Below are 24,840 nucleotides of genomic sequence, written 5' to 3' on the forward strand. Positions count from 1 at the left end.
AGGTTGGTGTCTCAGAATAGTAACAGATGTCGGGAATGGTTAGGATGGGTTTGTTTTTCATGTCTGGCACCATAATACAATAGCACTTTTAACTTCTGGTGAAGGAAAAAACAAAGTGCTTTTTACAGAGCCCCTTGGTACCAATTAAAAATTCTGCCAGTGGTTAGAGAAGAAGTGATGATGCTGGTGTTTGTCTCGGAGGTGAATTAGTTGGAATACATGTTTTACTCATCAAGTAGTACAGGAGTACTTGGCAGCTCTTGCTCTGTGATTTCATAGTGTGATTTAAAACGGGAGCTGTAAGCTATAAACCAGGTCCATAAGCAGAAACAATAGCTCTTATTCAGTGGACAGGAAAACGGGGAAGTACTTGTTAAAGCTTGTCAGTGAATTTTTATTTTTATGCACTACTTATCTGTGGGTCACAATGCAGACATCAGCTTCTCAAATTAAGCAGGAAACATTTAATTTCCTCCCAGCCTGCAGTCTTTTCCTTCAAGTGAGCAGTTAATACTAGAGACTACAAAAAGCACCAATGATCACTGCGCTGTCTGAAAATAAGCCTCTTTTTATCTCGCCAGCTTTAATCATTAAAAGCTGTAATGGGCCACAGAAAGATTTCTAATAGACTGTCTTGATTAAAGAAAGTCTAAAGGACTAAATAATAAACAAAACTGCATATGGCTGAAGTAACAAGCTGTTTACAAGCCAGATGTGCACGAGATAAATCCCATTAACTTCACTGAACTTATTTTGACTTGTACCATGAGCTCCTAGCAGCTGAGTCAATGCCTTAGCTCTGAATTTCCTGCTTTTTTTCAGGGAGAGGGGCTGGCTGGGGAGATAGGGAGGGAAATGAAGTTCAAAGTGAAATTTGATGTTAATGTGTTCTGTATTGATTTCTTCATCTGACTTTGAGGAGATCAAGACCGGCCAACAGTGTAAGTTGTTGTAGACTGTGTGGGTAATTGGTAACATACGCCAAAGTGGTGAGAGACTAGAGGTGATACTTTCATTTTAAATCTTCAAAACTGAAGAAATAACTTAATTTTCTTCATACATTTTGGAATATTTAGATTTGATACCTAAAGGAGTGAAACTTGTAAGAAATTTAATGGGGAAAACCAGGCTGCACTCAGTCATCTTCCATATACTTGCAAAATGGTTCATTTCTTTGTTTTCTGGGTATGTGAATTCAGATAATTAAATTAAATTCCTATTCTTCTGTCCTTATTTCTTTTCAGCCCAGTCAGTAGGTATTCTCCTCCTTGCCTATGGTGTAGAGGATAATTTTCTTTTTTATTTTAAGTTTATAGTTGCTGTCTTCTGTGCTTTAGTTCAGCCCTGGTGTGTCTGGAATATTTTCTGAGGCTCAGCACTGTTGTAGTGCTACTGCCAAGTGGTGTTACTACTGTCAGTTGTGCTGTGGTTGCTTTTCTCTAAATGCATCTAGTGAGCAAAGAATGAAACTTCTGATGCTTTTGGGCTGTTTCTATCTTCAAATTGACATAACAGCTTTTTCCGTTATTCATTTGTACAGCCACGATACAAAGTTTATGTACAAATTTACCCTTATGTCAGGCTTAAAGTGAGACTGATTAGGTGAAGATTATCTGGAAAAGGTGTTTGTAGTGTAAGATTCAAGAAGTGTCTCTCTTTGCAGGAGAGGAGAGGGTTCACTGAAAGGCCTGCCTGCATGGGATGTGAGTATGCAGGGAGCTATGATACTGTGCTAGCTTCTCCTTCTGGTTGCTGATAACTTGGTGGTGCATCTGCTTTCATTCCTAGTTAACTTACTCTACTTCCAAAGGGAGTAAGTTTTCTTGTATTGTGCAGCAAAAAAAAACTTTCTAAAATTAACCACAAAGGGACTTCGTGTGAAAAAGCCAGTCAGAGGTAGGCTTAGATGGTAGTTTCCGTGCAGGAACTTCCTTTCAAGACAACAGGAACAGAAAGTGATGGGCATCAGACCCTTTGACTTCAGCTGAGGCCAGACTGAAGTAGAGGAAGTGGGTGAAAGCAAAACTAGCATTAACAAAACATTTGATTTATGCCTCAAAACAGCAACTTGCTTTTCCGTACTGCCCGACTCCCTGAAAACTGAGTCTTCCACAAAAGCTGCTCAGAGCCACATGCTGCTCTGGAAGCACTGGCTCTTCTGTAGTCTTTCCTATACAGTGACAAATGGCAGGTCACCTAGAAGTTTACAGTTTTCAGTCCTGTAAGTCACTGCTATTGGGAGGGGATTACTGAGTTCCTTCGACTCCTAAGCAGGAGCTCCTGTCCTATGAGATGATGGCAAATGGCTTTTAGCAATGTCTGTGGAGTTGTTCAGCCTGTTCTGAACAGGGTAGTTCATAACTAAATGTTCTTTCCTGTTTTGAGGTGGAAAAAGGAAAATGGAAATAGAAAAACCTTTTTGGATAAAAATTTGTGAGCTTCTATTTAGATGGGATAACTATTGCTTTGCTGTGAGAAGAAAAGCACCTACAGTGCAGCTCAAATTCTGGGTGTTAACTGCACTGGTATGAAGACCCTTCCTTTATCTGTGTGTTTGCTAGAGCTTTTCAGCCAGTGGAGAACTTTTGTAATGGTTGTGACAAGACACCTTGATGTTTCTGTCGTACAATAGAGCAATCTGTAGAAAGAACTTTTCACCTGCAGGGAGCCATGGATGTTATTTCCCTGGATGCTGCTGGTCTCCCTGTCATCGCATCTACCAATGTCTCAGAGCCCTGCTAGCAAACAGTTGCTCTTCAGCGTTCAGATATGTTGCAAGCTTGCTAGAGGAGCAGTTGCTATGTGGTATTTTTGCTCTTGCATAAGGGCTGTATGACTAATTGCACTTTGCTGCTTTGTTTTCTGAAATTGTCATCCCCCCCTCCCTCTTGGATGCTCATCCGAATTGGTAGCTATTAAATAAATGATCCACCGTGGCACGTGTAAAATCCCTAGCACTGGACCTGATACAGGTATTCAGTGCCTCCTAATGCTGTTGCCATTTTACCTGTGCTTTATCTAACTGGAATAATACCTGGGTGGATGACAGGACAGTTCTCACTCCGTCTGTCTGTCTCCCCATGTTTTGTGTGGGATTGGCTGGAGAAAATAAAATAAAAGTAATAGGTTTTGAACTCAGGCTGGGAGAATAATAGAATAAAGCAAATTCCTTGGAGCTTTGAAAAATCTGGGAAGTAAAATGATTGTGACTTCAGTTGAACCTTTCAAAATACTTCGCGGGGTAGAAAGTTCTAGCCCTTTTGGGGGGAGGGGTAGAGGTATTTTAAATATTTAATTTGACCAAATCAAAATACATTCTTGAATGTGAAATGCTTTCCTTCCCCATGTCCTTGTTTACAAAAAAGCTGAGAGAAGCCTTTCGGGGAAGATCAAACTTATTTTGTAAAGTATTTTGTTTAAACAATTAGCCCTAGTGAAGACGTTAGGATGCTCTCAGGAAAAGTAGAATATTTTTATACTGCTTAATCGGTGACATGTTGGAAGCTCATGTACCATTTTTTCCACCCCTCTGAAGTTAATCCTCCCAATGTGATGGAATTGTAACTCAATCTGGAAGGCAGATGGAAAAAAATTGCAGGCCTGTGCCTGTTACAGGTCTGAGAGACCTTTCACAAGGGTAACTTTGTTTTTGCTGGGATGGTGCGTCTTCTTTGTGCTTATTTCAGCCTTATGAAATAATGCGCTTTGGGGAATAGAGCTTTGACCTGTTTGTTCCCTACTCCTTGCCCCATCCCTTGTCTTGTGGAAGAATTTCACTGGGATAATAATGCCTTGAATGGAAGACGTGAACATTTGGTGTGTTTGTCACCAGAATAGTTTGTTATAAATTTGTGTAGTTGGTTGACTCTCAGCAGCATGAGCCTCTCCATTGCTTGGAGAAGAAGAATAGGGTGGCGGGGAAATGGAGAGTAGCGTTAAGCAATGTCAGCAGTAAAGCTGATTGAAGTGATTCCTGCCTTCTCCTGCCTTGGTCACCCATTCCCTCCCTTGTGCTGGACCTTTGCCACTCTAGTCTGGGCCAGCAAATTTTGGGAGGGCCTGTGGGACCTTGCGGACTGTCTTTCCAACAGGAGGAGTTGTAACGAGGAATTGCATCCTCGCTGTGACTTGTAGAGGATTTTATACTTAAGTAGTTAAAGTCTATATGTGTCTGTGGACGTCATCTTTACACGGTAAGGGGAATCTGCGGTTTCGGTTGCAGCACTAATGGTTTGTGGAAGTTGAAACCAGTGTGTTTGTGTTCTCGTTAGCTGCTTACGTTTTGAATATAAAAATAACCTTTCATCGTATACTGTTTGGAAATTGTTTCTAACAAGGGCTGACCTGGGTAGTCTGATGCTTTCCTACAGCACATCCTGTAGCTGTTTAAATGTTCTTTGGCATTTTCTTTTAACTGTCTTGTCCAAACTGTGTGACTCAGGGCAGGGGTAGAGTTCCTGTCTGAAGCTTTCCTTGTCAGTGCTTTTTAATCACTGAAGTGATAAATGAGTGCTGAAATCAGACTTCTTTAAACAGCTGCAGCCTCCCAAGAGCAGGTGATGTGGTTTCTGTGGCATAAAAGAAGTTTTGGTAAAATACATGAAGCACGATTCTAGTTAAAACCCAGTCTGTCCACAGGGACATAGTGTTAAGGGAAGAGATCCCTCCATTAAAAGGAACTTAAGCTTGGATTTATTTTAGGGAGTGTTGGGGAAAGTTAACTCCAACCAAGGAAAAACTGGTACCAATTATTGTAAACCGTCACCAGTAGAATGGAAGCTGGAATAGGCAAATGACATCCGTACTGTTATATCTATATGTTTTGCTAAATGTGACAGATTAACGAAGTAAAATTAAATCTAATGAACAAAACCTCTGAGTTATGGGGGAATGTGGAAGATGACAATTATGTCAAGTCCATCTCTCCCAATTGGTTTATATTATTTAGATGTAGGCCTTTCCAGTTTGTGGGTTAGTGTAGCCTGATGCAAGGCAGTGCAGTGTACATCTCTGTGCTCTTTCACAGAGCATCAAATTATTATAGATTATTCTCTTCAACAGACTGGTGCTAATCTTCAGTCTCTGCTGTCCCTTGCACAAGTATCAGCCTAGAAAGCAAGGAAACACCTTGCTTGTAAAATGGAAAAGATAAAAGAAAGCTAACCTTGATTTTCTTGGTGTTCTTTTTACTTATTTTTTTTTTCCTTCCCTTCACTAAATGAGCAGGGACAAACTGAGAGAATCTTGCCAGCAGTCTGAGTCTCTGTCCTGGCAGAATATGATGTGCAAAAATGTGCAATAGGAAGAAACAAAGCAACAAGAATAGTGTCAGGGAGGGAGAATTTTTTAAAAAACTGATATTTTTTTTTACCTTTTATTTCTGGTTCTGTTTCCCCTGCTGTGAAGACATAAGTAGTGTGTGTGGGTATATATATTTCAGTAGTACTCTACTGCTGCAATGGTTTTTAAGAGCCTGAATATTTAATTATATGGAGTAGTACTTGTAAAGTAAGAAAATTTGGGGCCCCTTGCATACAATGTTGTAGGAAGATGGCAAGGCAGTCCATGCCCCCATGAACTTGTAAGTTAAATGGAGGAAAGATTTTTAAGAGGAAACAAAACTAACTGAACTAGAGCCCCGCAGCCTGTCAGGAATAAAATCAGGAATAAAAACACACCGGTGAAATCCCAAAGAGGCTGGTGCCCACGCTGCTGTTCAGGCAGGAGGATATCCTCAGACTATCCTGTATCTTCCTGTCCTTAGGAAATCATTCAGACAGGATGAGCACTCAAAACAACTCCATGAACTCTTGGAGGGTGGAGCTATGCCTCTTAAAATCCCCTGGCTTCTTAATAGTAAATCAACTGACTTGGTTTCAAACGGAATATCCAAGTTTGGAAAAATAAAGCTGTTGTTTAGCGGATTGAAATTTGAGGCATGACAGAAAGGCTTTCAGACACTGTCAATCTTGCCAGAAACTCAGAAGCATAAAACCGTCAGGTGCTGATTTACCAGCTTGAACGACATTAAATGCTTTCATTTAGAAGCTACCATGTGATTTACAGTCTTTTTTTGGGTAAAGGCACAGGTTTGCTGTCCTGGCTCTGTAGTCACTAATGACCTTAAGATGCTGCTGAGAAGGAAGTGGGTTTTAGCCCACATGTCCTGTTTTGTCTTTGTGCCTCACCCAGTGCCATACTCCTGGAAGTATTCAGGAACTATATTAAGCAGACTCACATCTGTACATCAACTAACAGCTGTTGTGCCTTTTTTGTTTCCTCCTCAGGGGAGATGTGTGGCAAAGTGACTTCTTTTATCTTAAATAGACTTCAAAACAACCAAGAAGAAGATTTTTTTTAAAAAAAACCCACAACCCAATACCCTGAGAGAAGTCATCTTTGAGAGCTTAAGATAAGCACATGATCCGTGTGCACATGTAAGGTAGAGTCAAAGATTTGTGCCGTGTATTTTAGGCAGAAGGCAGTGAGGTGGGTTTTGGCCTGTCCTTCTACTTTGAGAAAAAACTTTAGGAAGTGGCTGCAGTCTTCCATCTGGAGCTGGCTGCCTCTTGAGCAATCTGTCGTGCGTATGTATGCATCTTCCCCAAGAGCTCTGTGAGTCTTTTGAATCAAAAGACGTGCAGGAAAATGTGAGGCGATTCCTTTTTTTTAACCACACAAAGTTCATGAAGATTTTAGTACATGGAACTGAAATTTTGTTGCTTGCTTTCTTTGCCTCACAGCTGTAGCTCTCCAAAGCATTCCCATCCTACCTAGCTCAGCTGACAAGTTTCCCTTAAACCCATTCATAACTTACTACTTTGAGTACTCCTTCTACTTTATCCTTCATTTTATTTGCATCAGAAGGACTGATACTATGTCAGAGAGTGATTTATGTATATGATACTTTCATTTGTATTGCTGCTAATGACTGTATTTTTATTTTAACCAAACTTCCTCGATAGTCCTGTTACAGAAGCTTAAAATTTTAGGCTGTGTAACTTGCTTGGATTAATCCTAGAATAGTTTAATTTTGGAAGGGAACTCTGCATGTCATCTGGTCCATCCTCTTACTCAAAGCAGGGTCAAATTCAAAATTGTATTAGGTTACTCAGGGCCTTGTACTTTCTGCTGACATCCTAGCAATAACTGTAATTATGAAAATTGTAATTAGATAAAACCTCATATATGCTAGTGTATCTTTATCATAGTTACTTTTAATGAACAGTTAAGGTATTTAGTACACAGTAAATGTGTACTAAATGTGTATTTTAATTAAGACTGGTTGCAAGTGTCATTAATTTTGTCTTACTCCTTTTGCATAAATGTGGGCAATAAATTTTCTGGTTCAACTTTTTAATGACATCTGACTTAAGAAAAAAAAAAGGCTAAAAAAAAAAATCTCTAGGTGATTTGAGTTGTAAAATATCCTTCCCACAGTTTGTGGGGTTTATTACTTGTTTGCATCCCTGTTCTGTAGAGGATGGTGAAAGCAAGGGCTTGTTGCAGCGCGGTTTGGCTACACCACAGCTCCATCTGCTGTTCTTCAGCTACAGCTTTCCCTTTGTGTCCCAGCCTCCCACTTCACAACTTCATATCGATTCTTGAGCTTTTTCCCTCTGAATTTCCCACTTTGTTTTCACTCTTGTGAGGAGATATTCCGTGGGACACCTCCAAACTGCATTTTGATGTTCTGTATTCAGAATTCATTTGAATTTTTTGACAACAGCCAGCAGTTGTGACATCTTTCTCTTTTTCTGTTTGCTTACAAGCATTAGGGGTTTTTTTAGTAATGTTATATGTCTTACCCTTGCAAAGACAAGTTACTACAAGGTTTGAAGGCCTGTCATCTAGCGATAAAGGAATAAAGGTGTTCCTGCTCTTCAGTTGAGTAATAGGTACTTGTGATTTTATTTTATTTTTTTTTGTGGAGAAGTCTGGAGTTGTCTTGCCTGGATCTTACACGTGCCCATGGTTTGTGTTATGCATGTGATGAAGAGAGGCAGTTCAGCTGCTTTGGGGCTATCAAAACTTTACAGATTGAGGGAGGAATGGGAAAGAAGAATGTGACTAATGGCAGTGAGTGAATCTACAGCGTGGCTCAGTCAAGATTGAGAATGAAGACACTTTGATTAACCTGGTTATTAAAATTGCAAAAGAAAACTTAAATTCCTGTGCTGTTCTCCCTCTCGGCAGACTCACTAGAGCATTGGGATTTTGGGGTTTGTTTTGTGGGAGTAAACTGACAGATCACATCGCAAGGAAACAATGGTAAATCATATTCTAAAAAGAAAATTAGCTGTCATTCAGGAAAATATATTCATATTTGAATATTACTATTCTAATTTTCCAGTTCCTGTGGAATGGGAACAATACTATGGGCTTTAAAATCTGTTCTTCACAATACCCCATTGAATAACTTCAGTTGGGTGCCAAAAGGATGCTTTTCCATTAAATTATTCTGATTTTTTTTTTCTTTTTTTTCCTTCCTCTGTATGTTTTTGCTCTGTTGCATATTAAGCTGCCTGCACTGAGAAGATTTTGGTACGTGTGTTTATAGCAGGGAAGTTGAAAACTTTTTGTGTAGTCTTTGTGTAGTCTTCAGTTGGTGCTGAGGCTTCAGGCAGGAAGGATGCAGAATCAATTTTTAAAGCTAAGTGTTTAATTTTGGATGATCCCATAAAAGGCAGACAGGACATGTGAACCTGTTTTTTCTTACCTCTGGCAAGCAGCCTAACCACAAAAATTAAATAGAAAATGATAGTTCTCCCCTTTAGAAACAGACCTGGAACAAAAGATGTATTAGTTGTACTTTCTAACAGTGTTGGAGTTTATTAAACTATACTGTGATTTTTATTACATGTGCCTTATCTAATCCTTCTTTTTAATTGTCCCACGGCATTATCACCAAAGGCTTTTTCAGTTGCTGACCTTCTGCCTCTCTACATCTACATCTGTCACTCTTGATTATGTTTGCTGTAGAAAGTGAAACTAAAATTAATAACTGTGCAAATGAAAAAGGAGCAGGTGAGTTGTCAGTGTAAAATCAGCCCAGCATCTCTTGTTAGCGCTTGAATTCAGTGAAAGAGCCCTTATGGATGTGCATAAGTATGTGGTGATGTTATGAGTAAGTAGTAAATGATACCACTGAGCAAAGCTGTGGAATATACATAAATTAGTTTTATTTAGGTCTGGAGGCAGTCACTGAAGTTAGTTTATTTAGTGTAAAAGCCCTGTTTCTTATGTGTTTTGAGACCATGCACAGATCTGAGTGCTCCTGTTCTGCCAGCAGTGAGCTGCACACAACTGTCCCCTTGCTTCGGTCAAGTAAGCTCAGAGAGTTTGGAAAGGATGCTTTGCAGCACATTGTATATCTTAAACAAGTTCCTGCACTCTCTGTGAACCAAAGCAAGTGTGTGTGGTAACTGGATCCTGCAGGTTGAGAGTTAGGCTTTCCTGAGCTGCCTGGAGGGATCTGCCTTGCAGTTAAGGCACTGTGTTAGCGGTGAGTTCTTGGATTTGTGTGTCATTTGCTGCCTTTTTAACATTAACTTACAGATGTTCTCAAAATGGGAAATGTGAAAGGCTGGTTCCTGGAGCATCTGGGGGATTTGGCAGAATTGTTGGTGTCAAGGCAGATGGGTGAGCAGAGATGTTCAAGCCAGCAGATGTCAGGCTGTTACCACCAGCAGAAAACAACACGAAAGGAAGTGATGATACTTTGTGCAGCGTTGGGTAGCTGCAGGTCATCTTCAACTGATGAATAAAAATAATGATGATTTAGGAATAAATTGTAATTAAGCAGCATAGCTCTTCTGGAGTAGCTCTGTGTTTTGGTTTATTTATTGTATTATAGTAAAATCCTGTGTGGGTATTCCAGAATATTATCCCCATGCAGGGAATTACCTTGTAAAAGCAATAGATAAACTTTCCACTACGGATGAATGGTTGGGGAAGGGTCAACAGGAATAGTGTGTACAAACCAGTAAAAACCATAAAAGCTGGAAAAACTCACCTTAGGAATGGAGGTTAAATTTCTAATGAGGGAATAAAGCTAACCCTGTGGGGTTTGGGTTAAGTGGTATGTATAGGCTTGCAGTATTTGTAGGGCAATGGAAAGAATTGGGGAGGGTCTGTGAATTAATGAAAATTGCAAGGAGAGAAGGAGAAGCATTTCATGAAACTATCTGAAAAATCTGTCAATAGCAGAAGAAATACAGAAAATTTGTATTTTCCAAGAATTAAAAACAACTTAAAACATTTTCTAACAAGCATCTGTTTAAACTTCAATCTTATGCCAAAAGGGGGAGGGAAGAAGTAAGATTATTTGTTGGTGGGTTTTCTGGGGTGTTTTTGTTGATGGTTTGGTTTGGTTTTTTGTTTGGTTGGGTTTTTTTAAACAAGGCTAATATGGAATCTTTCTAAGACTCAAAACATTGCAGGAAAGTGACTTTCATTACTTGTTGATAAAGTTCTATTTCATCAGATACCTTGTGACTCCTCTGCAGATTTGACTAATTTCCTAAATATATTTAGAATATCTTATGTTAGGTATGATACTATAAGGACGTGGATTCTTTTTATAGCTGAAAATAACATTTCTCCTTCCGTGTATACACCTGTAATTTTGGCTGGTTACCTTTGTAAAGCAGAAGAATCTTGCTGTATTGGGAATCTAGGAATATAAATTATTTCAGTGTCATATTTTTTCTTAGTAAAACATTTTTACTTTATTTTTTTGTCTGCAAAGTGACTTGGCACTTGCAGTGGACTCCATGATCAATTTCAGTTTTCTGAGCATGTTGTTATTTCTTGTTCTCACAGATTGATCACTTTGGATTTGATGAAAATCTTACGTTCCAGCAGCGGTATCTAGTAGCAGATCAGTACTGGAAGAAAGATAATGGACCGATACTGTTTTATACAGGCAATGAAGGAGACATCACATGGTTCTGTAACAATACGGTATGTAGAATATAAATTCTTAAATTACAGTCCTTCTTTCCACTAGTGGCCTACTGAAAAATCAGGAAGAACAAGGAGACGTTGTCACAATATCACTTAAAGAAAAGTTTCTAATGGTTGTTTTGATTGTTATAGAAAGAAGAAGCTGAGCAAAAGCACAGAAAAGGTTTTAGGGGGTTCAGGGTCCTATTCAAAGCCCAGAAGAAAAAAAAGGATGCTCTTGTATTAACTTGCTTGAATAGTGAAGAAGATCTCAAGAGGAAACACTGTAAGGTGCCTCAAGCTAAGAATGCAAATTTTTGACCAAACTATATCTATCCCAATACTTTAGATTCCCCAAGTAAAATGAGAAGTTCTGATTTATTTTAGAAAGAAAGAAAAATGTGAAGGGGGCTGGAAATCAAAGATAGATGGTTCTTGTTCTCTGACAAGACCTGTGGAAGTTTGCTTCCCTGACTGATACGAATGCAGAATGGCGCGTATGGGCATTTTTCAGCCACTTAAATACAAAGTCCAGTCACACAACAGGAGGTGGCATGTGCTGGGCTCAAAGCAACCAAGGAATGCTCACACACTTGGTTCTGTCAGCAGGTGATCTCTGTCTGCCTGTTTCCATAACTGGTGCTAACAAGCTGCTGGCAACAAGTAATAGAAGTTGTAGTTATTTATTAGTTGAAAATAATTAATAATAATATTTATTAGTTGAAAATATTGCAATGCTCTAGATTATTGCTGATTGCCAAACAAACTTTGTGTTTTCTGTAATGTAGTCCTAAATCAAATGCATGCTTTTTTTCCTGTCATGTTTTTTATTTGCTATAGATTAAGCTTGTGCCATAGGAGTTCTGGCAGGATTGCCTGTGTGTACCCACAAAACAATACTGCTTAATATTTTGCAGCATTAAAAAAAAATCATATTTATTTTGTACCTGTCCCTTTCTCTTGGTGGAGATCTGTTTTGTGTGTTTTCTTACTTCAGTGACATCTTAAAACCAAATTTCACTCTGTAGTTGTATTTTGATAGTGATACCTTTCTAACCAAAGAATGAAAGTTGGAATACGCTAGACTGAAAGGAGAGACTTTGAAAATAATTGATTCAACTTAGTTCAATGTCTGTTTTCCTCCAACCAGGGTTTTATGTGGGATGTGGCTGAAGAACTTAATGCCATGTTAGTATTTGCTGAACATAGATATTACGGAGAATCTTTGCCCTTTGGGAATGAATCTTTCAGTGTAAGTGTCTTCTTTTGTCTTCCTTAAATGTATTCTATACAAACATTTTTCTGCCTCCTGTACTTCTTGCCAGTGCAATGACTGCTAGCCTGAGTAAGATTTAGATGTGTTAGAAGCACACAGATATCCTGTTTTTCTAACTGTCAATTCTAGCATTAAAAAAAATAAATAAATCTGGGATTTTCTAGCACTTTGAAGGACACCTGCAAAGAATATTTCATTTGTTATCAGGCACAGATTTAGAACTTGCCAGCTGCTGTGGGCAGTAGAAAGACTGCTGCTGGAAATCACTCCTGTGCTGTGTATAACCTGCTTTCTTTGTCTCAGGATTCCAAGCACCTGAATTACCTGACATCAGAACAAGCTCTGGCTGACTTCGCAGTACTGATTGAGTACTTAAAGACAACCATTCCAGGAGCTCGTTACAGTCCTGTCATAGCTATTGGAGGATCTTATGGAGGAATGCTTGCAGCCTGGTTTAGGATGAAGTACCCCCATGTGGTAGTTGGGTGAGTGTGCTCATCCTGCTCAAGCACAGAGCAGGCGTTTGTTACTTCTGTGCTATAAATACTACAGCACTGGGAGAAGCACCATAATTCAAACTGGACTGACTTTTCCACTATTGGGAGGAGGAATTAAGTTACCTTAAATTTGGGAAGAGGAGTACCTCTTCAGTGGTTTGCCTAATAAAGACAATTGTATGTCAGCAGGTACTGGATGGTGTGTTTTTTCAGAACTATCTGTTAGTTTTGTAAAAGCAATTATTATGAACACTGACTTCGCACCTAATTTATTTAGGGTCACTAGACTTCCTGGTGACTTCAGGCAGGTCTTTAATCTCTTCAATGCCTTAGTTCCCTTCTGGGAAGCAAGATTAGTAATTCTCTTTTGTCTGCTAGAGAGGAGATTTTTGTGGGCAGGGGCTCTCTTCAGCTGAGTTTGTGCAATGCTTAGTGAGAAAGACCTAGTTGCTAGATAAGAATGAAAGAGAAAGTAGGCAAGTCTGAATTTCTACTTTATGTATTTACTGATATCTTTTTACTACTATCCAAGACCTGCAACCTTCAACAGCCTTTACTTGCAGACCTGTGGAATAGTTTTGCAATGTTATGGTTATTTTGCTTATGGCTCAGTGTCCCAGCTGAATTATAAATGCTACTTAAGTAGTGGCTGTGGGGAGGGTGGAAGTTCACTTTCTAGGGGTTTAGAGAGTATGTAACAATCTTTTTATGTCCCTTTGCAGAGCTCTGGCAGCCTCTGCCCCAATCTGGCAGTTTGGTGATTTGGTTCCATGTGGCACTTATTTCAGCATAGTGACTAATGATTTCAAAAAAAGTGGGACAGGCTGCTCAGAAAGTATCCGGAATTCTTGGAATGCCATTAACCACCTTTCCTCAACAGGTGAGACCTCAATAATGCTTTCTCAAAGGGCTGTAAAGTTCAGGATTGTGTTTATCACTTCATAAAATCAGCAAGTTTGTTATGGCTTTCACCTGTATATGTATTGACTTTTTTGAAACGATACTTGTAGTACTGAAAACTGCCAAATGAGCTAAATGTTTTTTTTTTTTAATGTCTATTTTGTTGGATCACAAGCTTAGTTCACACCTTGTGTGATTCAGAATCCAGATCCAAACATCCTTAATGTCAGACAGGAGCTGACTCCAGATCAGAACCTCAAGGCTTGTATTGCTTTCTGATAAACTAGGCCAGATGGTTACTCTAAAAAAAATAATAGTTTAACTACCAACTGAGGCAATCATGTATAGAAAATCACTGCAATGCTTATGGATTCAGTGCTGGGGACCAAGTTGGACTCAATGATCTTAAGGGTCTTATCCAACCTAAATGATGTTGTAACAAGGTGGGTGTTGGTCTCCTTTCCCAAGTAAAAAGTGATAGGACAAGGAAATGGCCTCAAGTTGTGCCAGGTGAGGTTTAGATTGGATATTAGATAAAATTTCTTCACTGAAAGGATTATCAAACATTAGACCAGGCTTCTCAGGGAACTGGCTTAGTCACCATTCCTGGAGGCATTTAAAAGAGATGTAGATGTGGTGCTGAGGGACATGGTTTAGTGGTGGACGTGGCAGTGTTAGGTTTACAGTCAGACTTGATCTTAAGGGTCTCTGCCAACCTAAATGATTCTATGATTCTATATCAGATGAGGCTGCTGTACAGCAAAGGATTTCAGTGTAAAAAAAGAAATAACTTATTACTTCAGTTCAGTGTCCTAAAGAGAAAGTATGATGAGTTAGCTAATTAAAATCAAGGAAGCTGAACTGGAGGAGTTTTATACCAGATGAAATAATGAAGGGAAAGGCCAGAAGAGTCCCAAGAGATCTATCTATATAAATAGTCCTTGCACTGTGAGCTACCTGGTTTGAAGTTTCCTTTCACGGGAAGAAACATGCCCTAATGTTACTTCCTAGTAAAAAAAAAAAAAATCCCAAATGTCTTGTAAATACGTCTTTGCTTTTTAAGATAACATTATCTTAGCTGTGACATACTTCAACATATGGGTATGCAGACTGTATTTCCCTTCACTTAGAGGTGCTGTCTAAAATTTGATCTGCTATGCACAACTGACCTATGTGTTAATGGCAAAATACATTAAATATTTCATTTTTTTTAAATTAAAGATGCAGGTTTACAGTGGCTTTCCAGCACGTTTCATTTGTGCAGCCCATTGAAAAATCATCAGGATGCTGCTATACTGAAAAACTGGCTGAGTGAAACATGGATAAACTTGGCTATGGTGAACTATCCCTATAAAGCTGACTTCCTGCAGCCTCTGCCAGCTTGGCCTATAAAGGTAATTGAAGACCAGTATCTTGAAGAATTGACCATTTGGTTTAACTAACCCTGTCTTTCTCTCCTAGCCTGCACCTTTTCCTTTATTTTTGGCCTTGTAGAACCAATGTGGCTGAAAGGAGAACCAGGGCAATATCTTCTTATGCATCAACTGGTTTGTTGATTAACTGCAACTTAGGGCTAATAGTTTGCATCAAGAAGAAGCAAAGTGCCAGGGGTAACTGAAAAAACTCAGATGTCCTGCAGAGTTGTTCTTGAGGAGCAGAAATGTTGCACAAAAACCACATGCAAATAGAGCTTCCACTGCAGATCTTGCAATTAAAGACAAAGTTTGGAGCTTATGTTCTTTTTGATGTGGGAGAACTAATGAGAGAGGAAATGGGCATCCCCACAAATGTATTCCTTGCAGGGTCACTTCTCAAAGCAGAACCTCTTTCCACACTTGCAAACCTTCACTTGTGCAGTTCCGAGTATCTGCACTACTTTCTCCAAGATTTCTATTTTCTTGGAGTGTTTTTTTTTTCCCTTTTAGGACCCTTGCTGGATTTCCCTGCATGGCTTTGTGTTACTGTGTATGGCAGGCAAGGTAGATAAAATAGTGGTATTTTTGGCTAAACAGTAGTTAAATAAAAAATTTGCCCGGTGTAGGGCTGCCTGATGGAGGAGGGGAGGGACATTAATTTGTCTGTGGCTGCCCACAAAGGGCAGTGTGAACACTTTGAAAATTATTTCTGCTTTGTTATCAATATGATGCAACCTAAAAAATGTGCTCACCTTCACCAATGTCCATGTTACCTCTGACTGAGATATCAACCTAAAATAGAAAAGGCTGCTGCTTGTCTGGACAATGCTAGTGCATGAACTTTGAGTGATTTTTTTAGCTATTCAGATACATTTTCCCCTGCTTTCTCACCCTCGGAGTCAGATTAGAGCTATTTCAGAAAAAAAAGTATTTGAGTAGTGGATATAGATGTATGTGGCTTAACCTGTTCTCTGTTGTGGGCTGCCAGTACTACCTCAGGAATATTGATCTACCACACAATCTGAGCTTCAGATACAGGGCTGTCTGCAGCCCTGGGTTCTACTATCTGTCTGCAGTGTATATTTGCATGAGTTAATGAGCTTTCCAAACTTTTAACTGCTGAGTGAAGAACTGATGGCAGAGCTGGCCAAACTATCAAATCTACTCAGAATGGCATAATGTGAAAGCTGTGGGAACAAGGGAGGGATCCGCTTCCTAATCTCCTCAATCAAAATGAGGGAAAAGATTATGCAGGGGAGGTAAGGACAGTAAGTTCTCTTCTCAGAAGATGCACAGTTTGCATCATCCACGTGAGTTGTCCCTGTGCCCCCGTACCTGAGCAGCACTGGGGTTGCAGTGCATTCTTTGCTCCCTGCAGAGAGTAACTTTGAGTTCTTCCAATGGGCTGGGAGCTCAGATTCACAACTTTTGCCCTTCACTGTTCTTCTGTTAGTCTCAACTCCATGGGAGCAGGGGTAAGGAGAAAACCTTGCCAAAGAGAATATAATCACTTAAAAAAAACAAAAAAAAAAACGTTTTAAGATGAAAAATCTTAATGCAGTAGCTTTTGTGTTTTCTGTTTGTTTTTTCTACTAGTTGTGTTGTCAGTTGAGATTTTGAATTGAACTCTACCTGAGATTGCTCTTAAGTTTTCATTGGGGAAACAGTGTCTTGTTCCACCACCTCGTATTTTCCAAACATGAACAAGTAAGAATTTTGCAATGTGCTGTATGAAAGGACTTTAATATTAGAGCTTTCCTTACATGGATGTTTCCATTTGTATTACAGCAAACTGCACGGAACCCCAATCTGTATCTGGAGCTCCTTTGTTGTATATTTGCATGAGTTATCTTTCATTAGAGTAGGTAAATCATCTTTATTAGAATGAGAAATGGATTTAAAAGCTTGGTGACTTGGAAATATTAAGGTTGTACTGTTTTTGAAGTTTTAATCAGGACATGTAAAGTTTCAGATTTGCAGATTTGCACTGTGCAAATGGAATACTGCCTTTTATGATAATGCTTGGGGGATATCACTGCATAGACCCTTTTTCCAGAGAGCTTCATTCTGACTGTTCTCTGAAAAGAAATTGATATCCCATCAGGTATCATGCATGTATCTTTATTTCTTACAGATTTATGCTCCTTCTCTCTGTTGCAGGAAGTCTGCAAGTTCTTGAAGGATCCCGGTCTCTCTGACAAACAGCTGCTGCAGAATGTTTTCCAGGCAGTAAATTTATACTACAATTATTCAGGAGAAGCCTCATGCTTAGACATGTCTGAGACTGCAACCAAAAATCTAGGCCAGTTGGGTTGGTACTATCAGGTATGCACTCTATCTTTTCTAAGTTGCAACTCAATGAGTTTTTTTGAGCTAGAGCTGATGAGAATTGTCAGGTTGTTTAGCTGTCAATATATTGCATCAGATGTAATTGATGTACTGATGACAAATGTAATGATAAAGTGAGTGTGGCTGTAGGGGAGAGGGCAAGGCAGCAAAGAGAAGCAACTTTCCCAGGAGGTTTAGGTTGTCTTTTCATTGTCTAGCTAATTTTTGAGTTTCAGCATTTTATATAGAGTGGAAAACTATCTTCTTGGTCTTCTAATCCCCCCCATCCCAGCTGTCCCAATTTGTGCATGTAAATATATCAGGATACGTTGATATTGATTTCTCTCAACTAAAGCTGTTTATCCTGTAGCTCACCGAGACCCAACCTTTCCCATGAAGTAGGTAACAAAACCCCTATGGTAAGGGGTCCAGATCATTCTGCTCTCCCCATCCCATTTCCTAAGCACATGCAACACACTTATATGCAGCCTCTTCTGAGGAACAGGACAGCTGCTTCTAGAAGCAAGGTGTTAAGAATTTGATGTTGAGGTTGTGATTATCTGCTCTTGGCTGCTGTCTCCTATGTATTTGTTCTGCACAGCCTCAGGAGATATGCGGACTTTGTAAATTTTCCTCTGAGAAAGGAGGGAAATACCATATGGGGAGCAAAGAATATGGCAGCTGGGCTCATCAAAACAGCTCTGCAGCTTGTTCCCTGCCTGTTTCTGAAGGCACATGGGAAATAGGGCAAATAGAAAAGATTGTGAGTTAACCTCCATCATGGCAATTAATCTATGTTGCTTCCAGGATATAATTCATTTATTTTTTAGCTAATATCACTAAGGTGTCAGAGAATAGTTTGTGTGAAAAATGAAACTTTTCCTTGGTATCTACAAGAAGGACTAGAAGGAGGATCTGGGGAGCTCCAGGCCTGTCAGTGTGACCTTGGTGCAGAGGCAGGTTTTAGAGCAGATCGTCTTGAGTGCCATCACGTGGCAGGTACAGGACAACCAGGTGATCAGGCCTGGTCAGCAGGGGTATGTGAAAGGCAGGTCCTACTTGACCAACCTGATCTCCTTCTGTGACAAGGTGACCTGCTTAGTGGATGAGGGAAAGGCTGTGGATGTTGCCTACCTAGACTTGAGTAAAGCCTTTGACACTGTTTCCCAGAGAATTCTCCTGGAGAAACTGGCTGCTCATGGCTTGGACAGGAGTATTCTTTGAGTAAAAAAACTGGCTGGAAGGCCATGTCCAAAGAGTGGTGATGAATGGAGTTATATCCAGTTGGCAGCTGGTCACAAGTGGTGTTCCTCAGGGTTCAGTGTTGGGGCCAGTTCTCCTTAATATCTTTATCAATAATCTGGATGAAGGGATTGAGTGCATCCTCAGTAAATTTGTAGATGACACCAAGTTGGGTGGGATTGTTGACCTCCTTGAGGGTAAGAAGGTTTTGCAGAGGGATCCGGACAGGTTGGATCAGTGAGTGGAGGCCAATGGTATCAGATTCAACAAGGCCAAGTGCCAGGTCCTGCACTTGAGTTTCAGCAACCGTGCAGGTGTGAGGAACAGTGGCTGGAGAACTGCCTGGTGGAAAAGGACCTGGAGGATGTTGGTTGACAGCTGGCTGAATATAAGCCAGCAGTGTGCCCAGGTGGCCACAAAGGCCAACAGCATCCTGGCCTGCATCAAGAACAATATGGTCAGCAGGACTAGGGAAGTGATCATCCCCCCGTACTGGGAAGGTCCCACCTCAAGTACAGTGTTCAGTTTTGGGCCCCTCACTACAGGAAAGACATTGGAGCATGTCCAAAGAGCAATGAAGCTGTTAAAGGGTCTGGAGAACAAGTCTTATGAGGAGCAGCTGAAGGAACTGGGGTTGTTTAGCCTGGAGAAAAGGAAGCTGAGGAGGTGACCTTACCGGTCTCTACAACTACCTGAAAGGAAATTGTAGAGAGGTGGGTGTTGGTCTCTTCTCCCAGATTATAAGCAAAAGACAAGAGGAAGCAGCCTCAAGTTGTTTCAGGGGAGGGTTGGATTAGATGTTAGGAGAAATTTCTTCACTGAATTGGTTGTCAAACATTGGACCAAGCTGCCCAGGGAAGTGGTTGAATCACCATTCCTGGAGGTATTTAAAAGAGGTGTAGATGTGGTGATGAGAGACATGGTTTAGTGGTGGACTTCATAGTGTTAGGTTAGTGATTGGACTCAATGAACTTAAGGCTCTTTTCCAACCTACATGATTCTATGATAGTTTGACAGTAAATACTAATCAAATGCTGTTTTGATCAGAGCTTTTTTTATTTAAATACTGCTCTTACAGCTGTTGGACAGTCTCCTGGGAATACATCTTGTTACCCTGCTCTTTCCTTCAGGCTTGCACTGAGATGGTGATGCCCATGTGCACAGATGGTGTCAATGACATGTTTGAGCCTCAGAAGTGGGATTTTGATGCACTTTCAGAAGAGTGTTACAGGCTGTGGGGAGTGAGGCCTCGCCCCTCCTGGATCCTTTCTGTGTACGGAGGGAAAAACATCAGTTCACACAGCAACATCGTCTTCAGGTGAGCCTTCAGCTTCTAGAGTGGAGTCTTCCACCAGTTTGGGTTGTCGGTGCAGGGAGCCTGTCCTAAGTAGCAAAAGGATCTGTCTCTAACACTCCAGTTGAATAAATGATGGACACGCTTTTTGTTGCTCTGGAGAGTAAAATGGTCAATGTGCAGTGGCCAAAGAAGCTAACTTCTGTCACTGTGTGCCTCTAAAAGAAGAATCTGGGTTGGGATTCTGCCAAATGTAATTTTCTTCCCACGTGGATTCCTTCTTATCTTGTGGCCAAAGTCCAGGTTTCCCATGCTGGTAAATCCCTCCAGCTTTTATGAAGCCAAAGCGCTGTCTCTTCCACATAAAGGGAAGTCTAAACGAGCTCCAGCTCTAACACAGGATCTCGGTCACTAAAAGTGTTGCTCTGGGTGATAGCCTTGCGGAGGGGCTGGCGTGACATTCCTTTTTCCCCTTGATACAGAAAAGAGAGGGAAGTAACTTGGGGAGCTTTCTTGTCACTGCCAATTACCCTTTTCTTTTAGTGGTGATTAGGCAAGTTTCAAAAAACTTGTGTAAGATCCAAATACAAAGATGTTTCTACTCTAGCAAGGCATCCTGGTAATACAGCAGAAGTTTGTCTGGAAGACCTTTGTATATGGACAAAAAGTGAAAGAAATGTCTCAATCTAGTGCAAAAACCAGTTTGTGCTGTTTGCTTTCTGCTCAGCCTTTGCTTTCCTTAGTTTTAAAGTTTAACTCTGCTTTCTTGAAAGGGAGGTTCACGTAACTGTACTCCTGCTGCGAGATGATACAAAATTTTGAACAGCTAAATACTGGCTGTTCATCGGGTTGTAGGGAGGCTTTTAATAAACCCATGGAAGTTGATGCTTCAGGAGTTGTGACTTGCTGTACGGATTGCCCACTGTGGGCAGCTCCTGGATATATATTCCTCTCTGCTCTGGTTAAAATTGTGCAAGGCTTTTTCAAACTAAAAAAAAAAAAAATCAGCACCCTGCCGCTTTTTTAAACAAAACTCAAAATTAGCCTGTTGGACTTGGTAAATAGGTGTGTATTTTAAAAGTAGAAAGTCCTCACTTGAATTGGGGATTATTCTCCGGATTTCAGCTGTTTAGTGTTGGTCTGTTTGGCTCCAAAGGCCTGTTGCTTTCCTTTTGTTTGTCTCTTGCTGTTTCTGTCCCAGCAGGATATCTGCTCTGGAATGAGAAATTCCACCCTTTTTGGGAAAACTTTGTAATAAGAAAAAAAATATTTGTTGGTTTAACTTAATTTCTGCAGTGTTGCTTATTTCCAGGGCTTCACAGCTCTGTACAGTAGAAATCCGCTTTGTAAGCGATAGACAAGCAAACAAATCGGAGTGTTTAAGAATTTCTGCCAGCTGAAGGAGCTTGGAATGAGAAAAGCTTGAAAAGCAACCAAATGAATGAAGAAGTAGTGCTGTACACACAAAGCTTTGGATCTCAAGCTGGGTTGTTTCTCTTCAAACAAATACATTGTCAACACTGTACATTTTATATAAGAGCCTTTTATCCTCCAACAATGCGGAGTGCTTTACAAAAAACTATCCCTATGTTTACCAGGGGATGTGGCTCCCCGTGGGGTAAAAAGCACTGTGTTTCAAGTGTCAGGCAACTTCCACAACAGTTTAGTGCAGGAAAGGAAGAATACTCCGTCTAACCAGAACCACTGCAGGGTGGATTTATCCAGCCGCAGTGGGATTTGGCCAGGATGCTTGAACTGGTGTTGCTGCTTCTCCCTCTGCCAGCAGCGTGTCTCCCTGCGGAGTCACACTGTGTTCTACTGATTGCATGGTATCGGCGCAGGAATCTCCATTGCCACGTTGGTACCTTCTTGGAGTTATGAAGTGTGTGGTTACTTAGGCTGTAGGCAGATATCACTGAATTTTTTAGAGTTGGAAGGGACCATAGAGATCATCTAGTCCAACTCCCCTGCTAAAGCAGGACCACCCAGAGCTTGTCAGAGCATGTTACTCAGGACTGCATCCAGGTGGGTCTTGAAAATCTCCAAAGAAGGGGACTCCACACCCTCCCTGGACAGCCTGTTCCAGGGCTCCGTCACCCTCACCATGAAAAAGTTCTTCCTCATGCCTGTCCTGGGCAGTGAATCTTTATTTAAACACTACTTGGAGGAAATTGGGGTTTTCAGAACCCTGTTTGCCCTTTTCTCTTAGAATCGTAGACTCATTCAGGTTGGAAGAGACCCTTGGGATCATTGAGTCCAACCATCTACCCTACTCTACAAAGTCCTCCCCTACACCATATCCCTCAGTACTGCATCTAAACATCCCTTAAACACATCCAGGGATGGTGACTCAACCACCTCCCTGGGCAGCCTGTTCCAGTGCCCGACCACTCTTTCTGTGAAAAATTCCTTCCTAATGTTCAGTCTAATGTTCTTCTCCTGATACTCTTACTGGAACATGCTGTGTGCTTGGTGTGGAAACTTGCCTGTCCTGGGCAGTGCATCTTTATTTAAACACTAGTTGGAGGAAATAGGGCAAACAGGGTTCTGAAAACCCCATTCTCTTCTCCTGATACTCCTACTGGAACATGCTGTGTGCTTGGTGTGGAGGTGCCTCACGGTGGTGGAAACAGCATTTAACTCTGTTCATGCATGTGGTGGCGCAGAGCTTGTAGCAGTTGGTAGTGTCTCATCATCAACATACCGTGGTAGTCAAAATCAGTCCAGGTTATATCAGACAGTACGATATTTAGCGTGCACAGTCTGATACTTTTGAGTCTGGATGGATCACACCCAGGTTGTATCCTCCTAAGGGCACTCATCTGTCCAGTTGTGCACTGGGAGAGGCAGAAAGTGAAGGTTCTGGAGACAGGGACACTGGAGGTATGTGCAGAAGGGAGGATTGTTAGCATAAAAGAAGGGAACGGAGGAAAAGAAGAGAAGGCAAAACAATGCCTGGCTGAAGAGAAAAAAGTTAATAAAAGGGAATTTGGTAGTTGCGGAGAGTGGGCATGTTAAAGGGTGTAAAAACAGTGCTGTTAAGATTGTGTAAAACCTCCTTGTTCTGGGTAGGGCTGAAGGGCTGAGGAGACTCTGGAGAGGTGACAGGAAAGGGAACTGTTTGCTCTGGGACCCTATTAGTGCTGTCAAGGAAATACGATGACTTAAACAGGACTAGTGTGCTAGTATTTTGCATTAATTTTTTTCTGAAGCCCTACTTGCCTGACCACAGCTAGAAAGGAATGGCTGACTCTTTTATTCTTTCTTTTCTTTTCTTTCACTACTTCTATTTATATCAGGGAAACTCCTGCCCTGTAAGATCAGCAAATGAATACTTACGTGCGTGCTTAGTTCTAACACATAAATAACCTATTCCAGTTGGTACCGACTTGCCTTATTCTGTAAAACTGCTTAAGATTTACGATGATTTTGTGGTGACTGCTCCAGCCCCCCTCCTCCCAGCAAGTATCGCTTCCCAAACTGCGTCAGTGCCTCTGGTGCCATCATTTGGCAGGAGCTGCAGAGGACTCAGCCAGAAGCTCCCAGAGAAGCCAGAGACAGCGTTGTTTTCTCGTGGCGTGCTTAGTTTCCACATGACTTGGGACCAAAAGCTCCAAGTTCATGTACATCTTGGGTCTCTCAGCAACTCATCCCCCTGTTGCCAAGGTGCTCTGCTGATTCAGGCGACCTTTTAAATCAAATGCTTTTTGCTTATTGGGCAGCTCTGTATGCTTTTTGTTTTGCAGGTACAAAATGTTTCTCTTCTCCTAAGTCATATTTAGAACCACTGAAAATAAAGAACTACAGGGATTCAAGATACTTGTTTGGGTTTGGTTTTTTTAATGCAAAACCAAATAAAGTATTAGTTCTGGCCCCATCAGGTTCTTAGCTATTTCTACATAACTTTTTTTTTTTTTAAACACCTTCTTTCTGGTATTTTCTGGAGCTGCCATTGTGGTAAGCTTCTAGCTGCATACCTCTTACAGCCCAAGGATGTTTTAATTTCTTAGATCCTCCTAGAAATTTGCACACACAACAGTCCATCTCTAATGTTTCTTTTTGCGGGTAGGTGTACTGTTTTACCAGAGGAACAGATCTAGATTTGTGTAGTTCTAGAAATACACAGATACTGCTTTCTTTCTGCACAAAAAGATGGACCACATGTGGCAAGAAGATTGCGGTAAAGGGGAATAAGAGGTAGTAGGGGTTACTGGGTGAAGTCCAAAGCCAGGAATGAGAGAGGCAAAACTCTCATCCCTGTTCAGCCCTTGGCTTGCTCCATGAGCCAGGCATTATTTGGAGCCAGATCTACAGCACAAGGAATCTTTTTGTTGACTGGAGGTGAGGGAGGAGGGAAAGTAAATTGCATTAAACTGTCCTGTCACAGAGGAAGAGTCATTGTAGACAGCTTCTTGAGGGATAAATGCTTTAATATGGTGGTTATTAGAAATAAGGGGGCTAAAGGAAGGTCCAAGCATTTCTTTGCAAAATCAGGTTGGCGCCCAGCTGAGACAGCAAAAGGTAGAACTTCCTGAAAATTCAGTTCTCAAGCGTCTGGTTGGTTGAGTTATGGCAGACTGTGAGGAAGAGAAGCAAAGTGCTTTGATTTGGGAATTTGGGCATGCCTTAGTACAGGGGAACTTGGACCTTTTTTGACAATGATGGGTGGCTGCAGATCTATCTCCAGAGCTGTGGCGCTATTATAGGTTATCTGAATTAGCAGATAATTAGTGACAGCATAGCTTTGCTTAAGTTGCTAATAGCTCCATACCTCTGTTCAGAAGGCTCCTCTCAGCAGGGAGGTGGGTGCAAGACATCGAGACAGGGCTGAGGTCTGTTTCTGTCTGTATTATATGCAAAAGTAGTTGGAAGTCAATGGGGTTACGTTGATGTGGCCTGCAGCTCCACTGCTGACTGTACCCTACCCTCTACCGTGCAGAT

At 40.9% G+C, this 24,840-nt stretch overlaps 1 protein-coding gene across 1 annotated transcript in view; it reads left to right on the forward strand.

The window, feature by feature from the left end:
• Positions 1 to 24,840, forward strand: part of PRCP (prolylcarboxypeptidase) — a 33,679-nt gene that overhangs the window by 5,562 nt on the left and 3,277 nt on the right. Inside the window, exons 2-8 of the mRNA XM_014958364.1 lie at positions 10,825 to 10,965; positions 12,098 to 12,199; positions 12,527 to 12,708; positions 13,443 to 13,600; positions 14,842 to 15,014; positions 17,196 to 17,360; positions 19,736 to 19,923. Coding sequence (XP_014813850.1) covers positions 10,825 to 10,965; positions 12,098 to 12,199; positions 12,527 to 12,708; positions 13,443 to 13,600; positions 14,842 to 15,014; positions 17,196 to 17,360; positions 19,736 to 19,923 — 1,109 coding nt within the window. The remainder of the gene's footprint in view (positions 1 to 10,824; positions 10,966 to 12,097; positions 12,200 to 12,526; positions 12,709 to 13,442; positions 13,601 to 14,841; positions 15,015 to 17,195; positions 17,361 to 19,735; positions 19,924 to 24,840) is intronic.

Source organism: Calidris pugnax, unplaced genomic scaffold (assembly GCF_001431845.1).
Source record: "Calidris pugnax isolate Ruff unplaced genomic scaffold, ASM143184v1 scaffold252, whole genome shotgun sequence".
Lineage (NCBI taxonomy): Eukaryota > Metazoa > Chordata > Aves > Charadriiformes > Scolopacidae > Calidris > Calidris pugnax.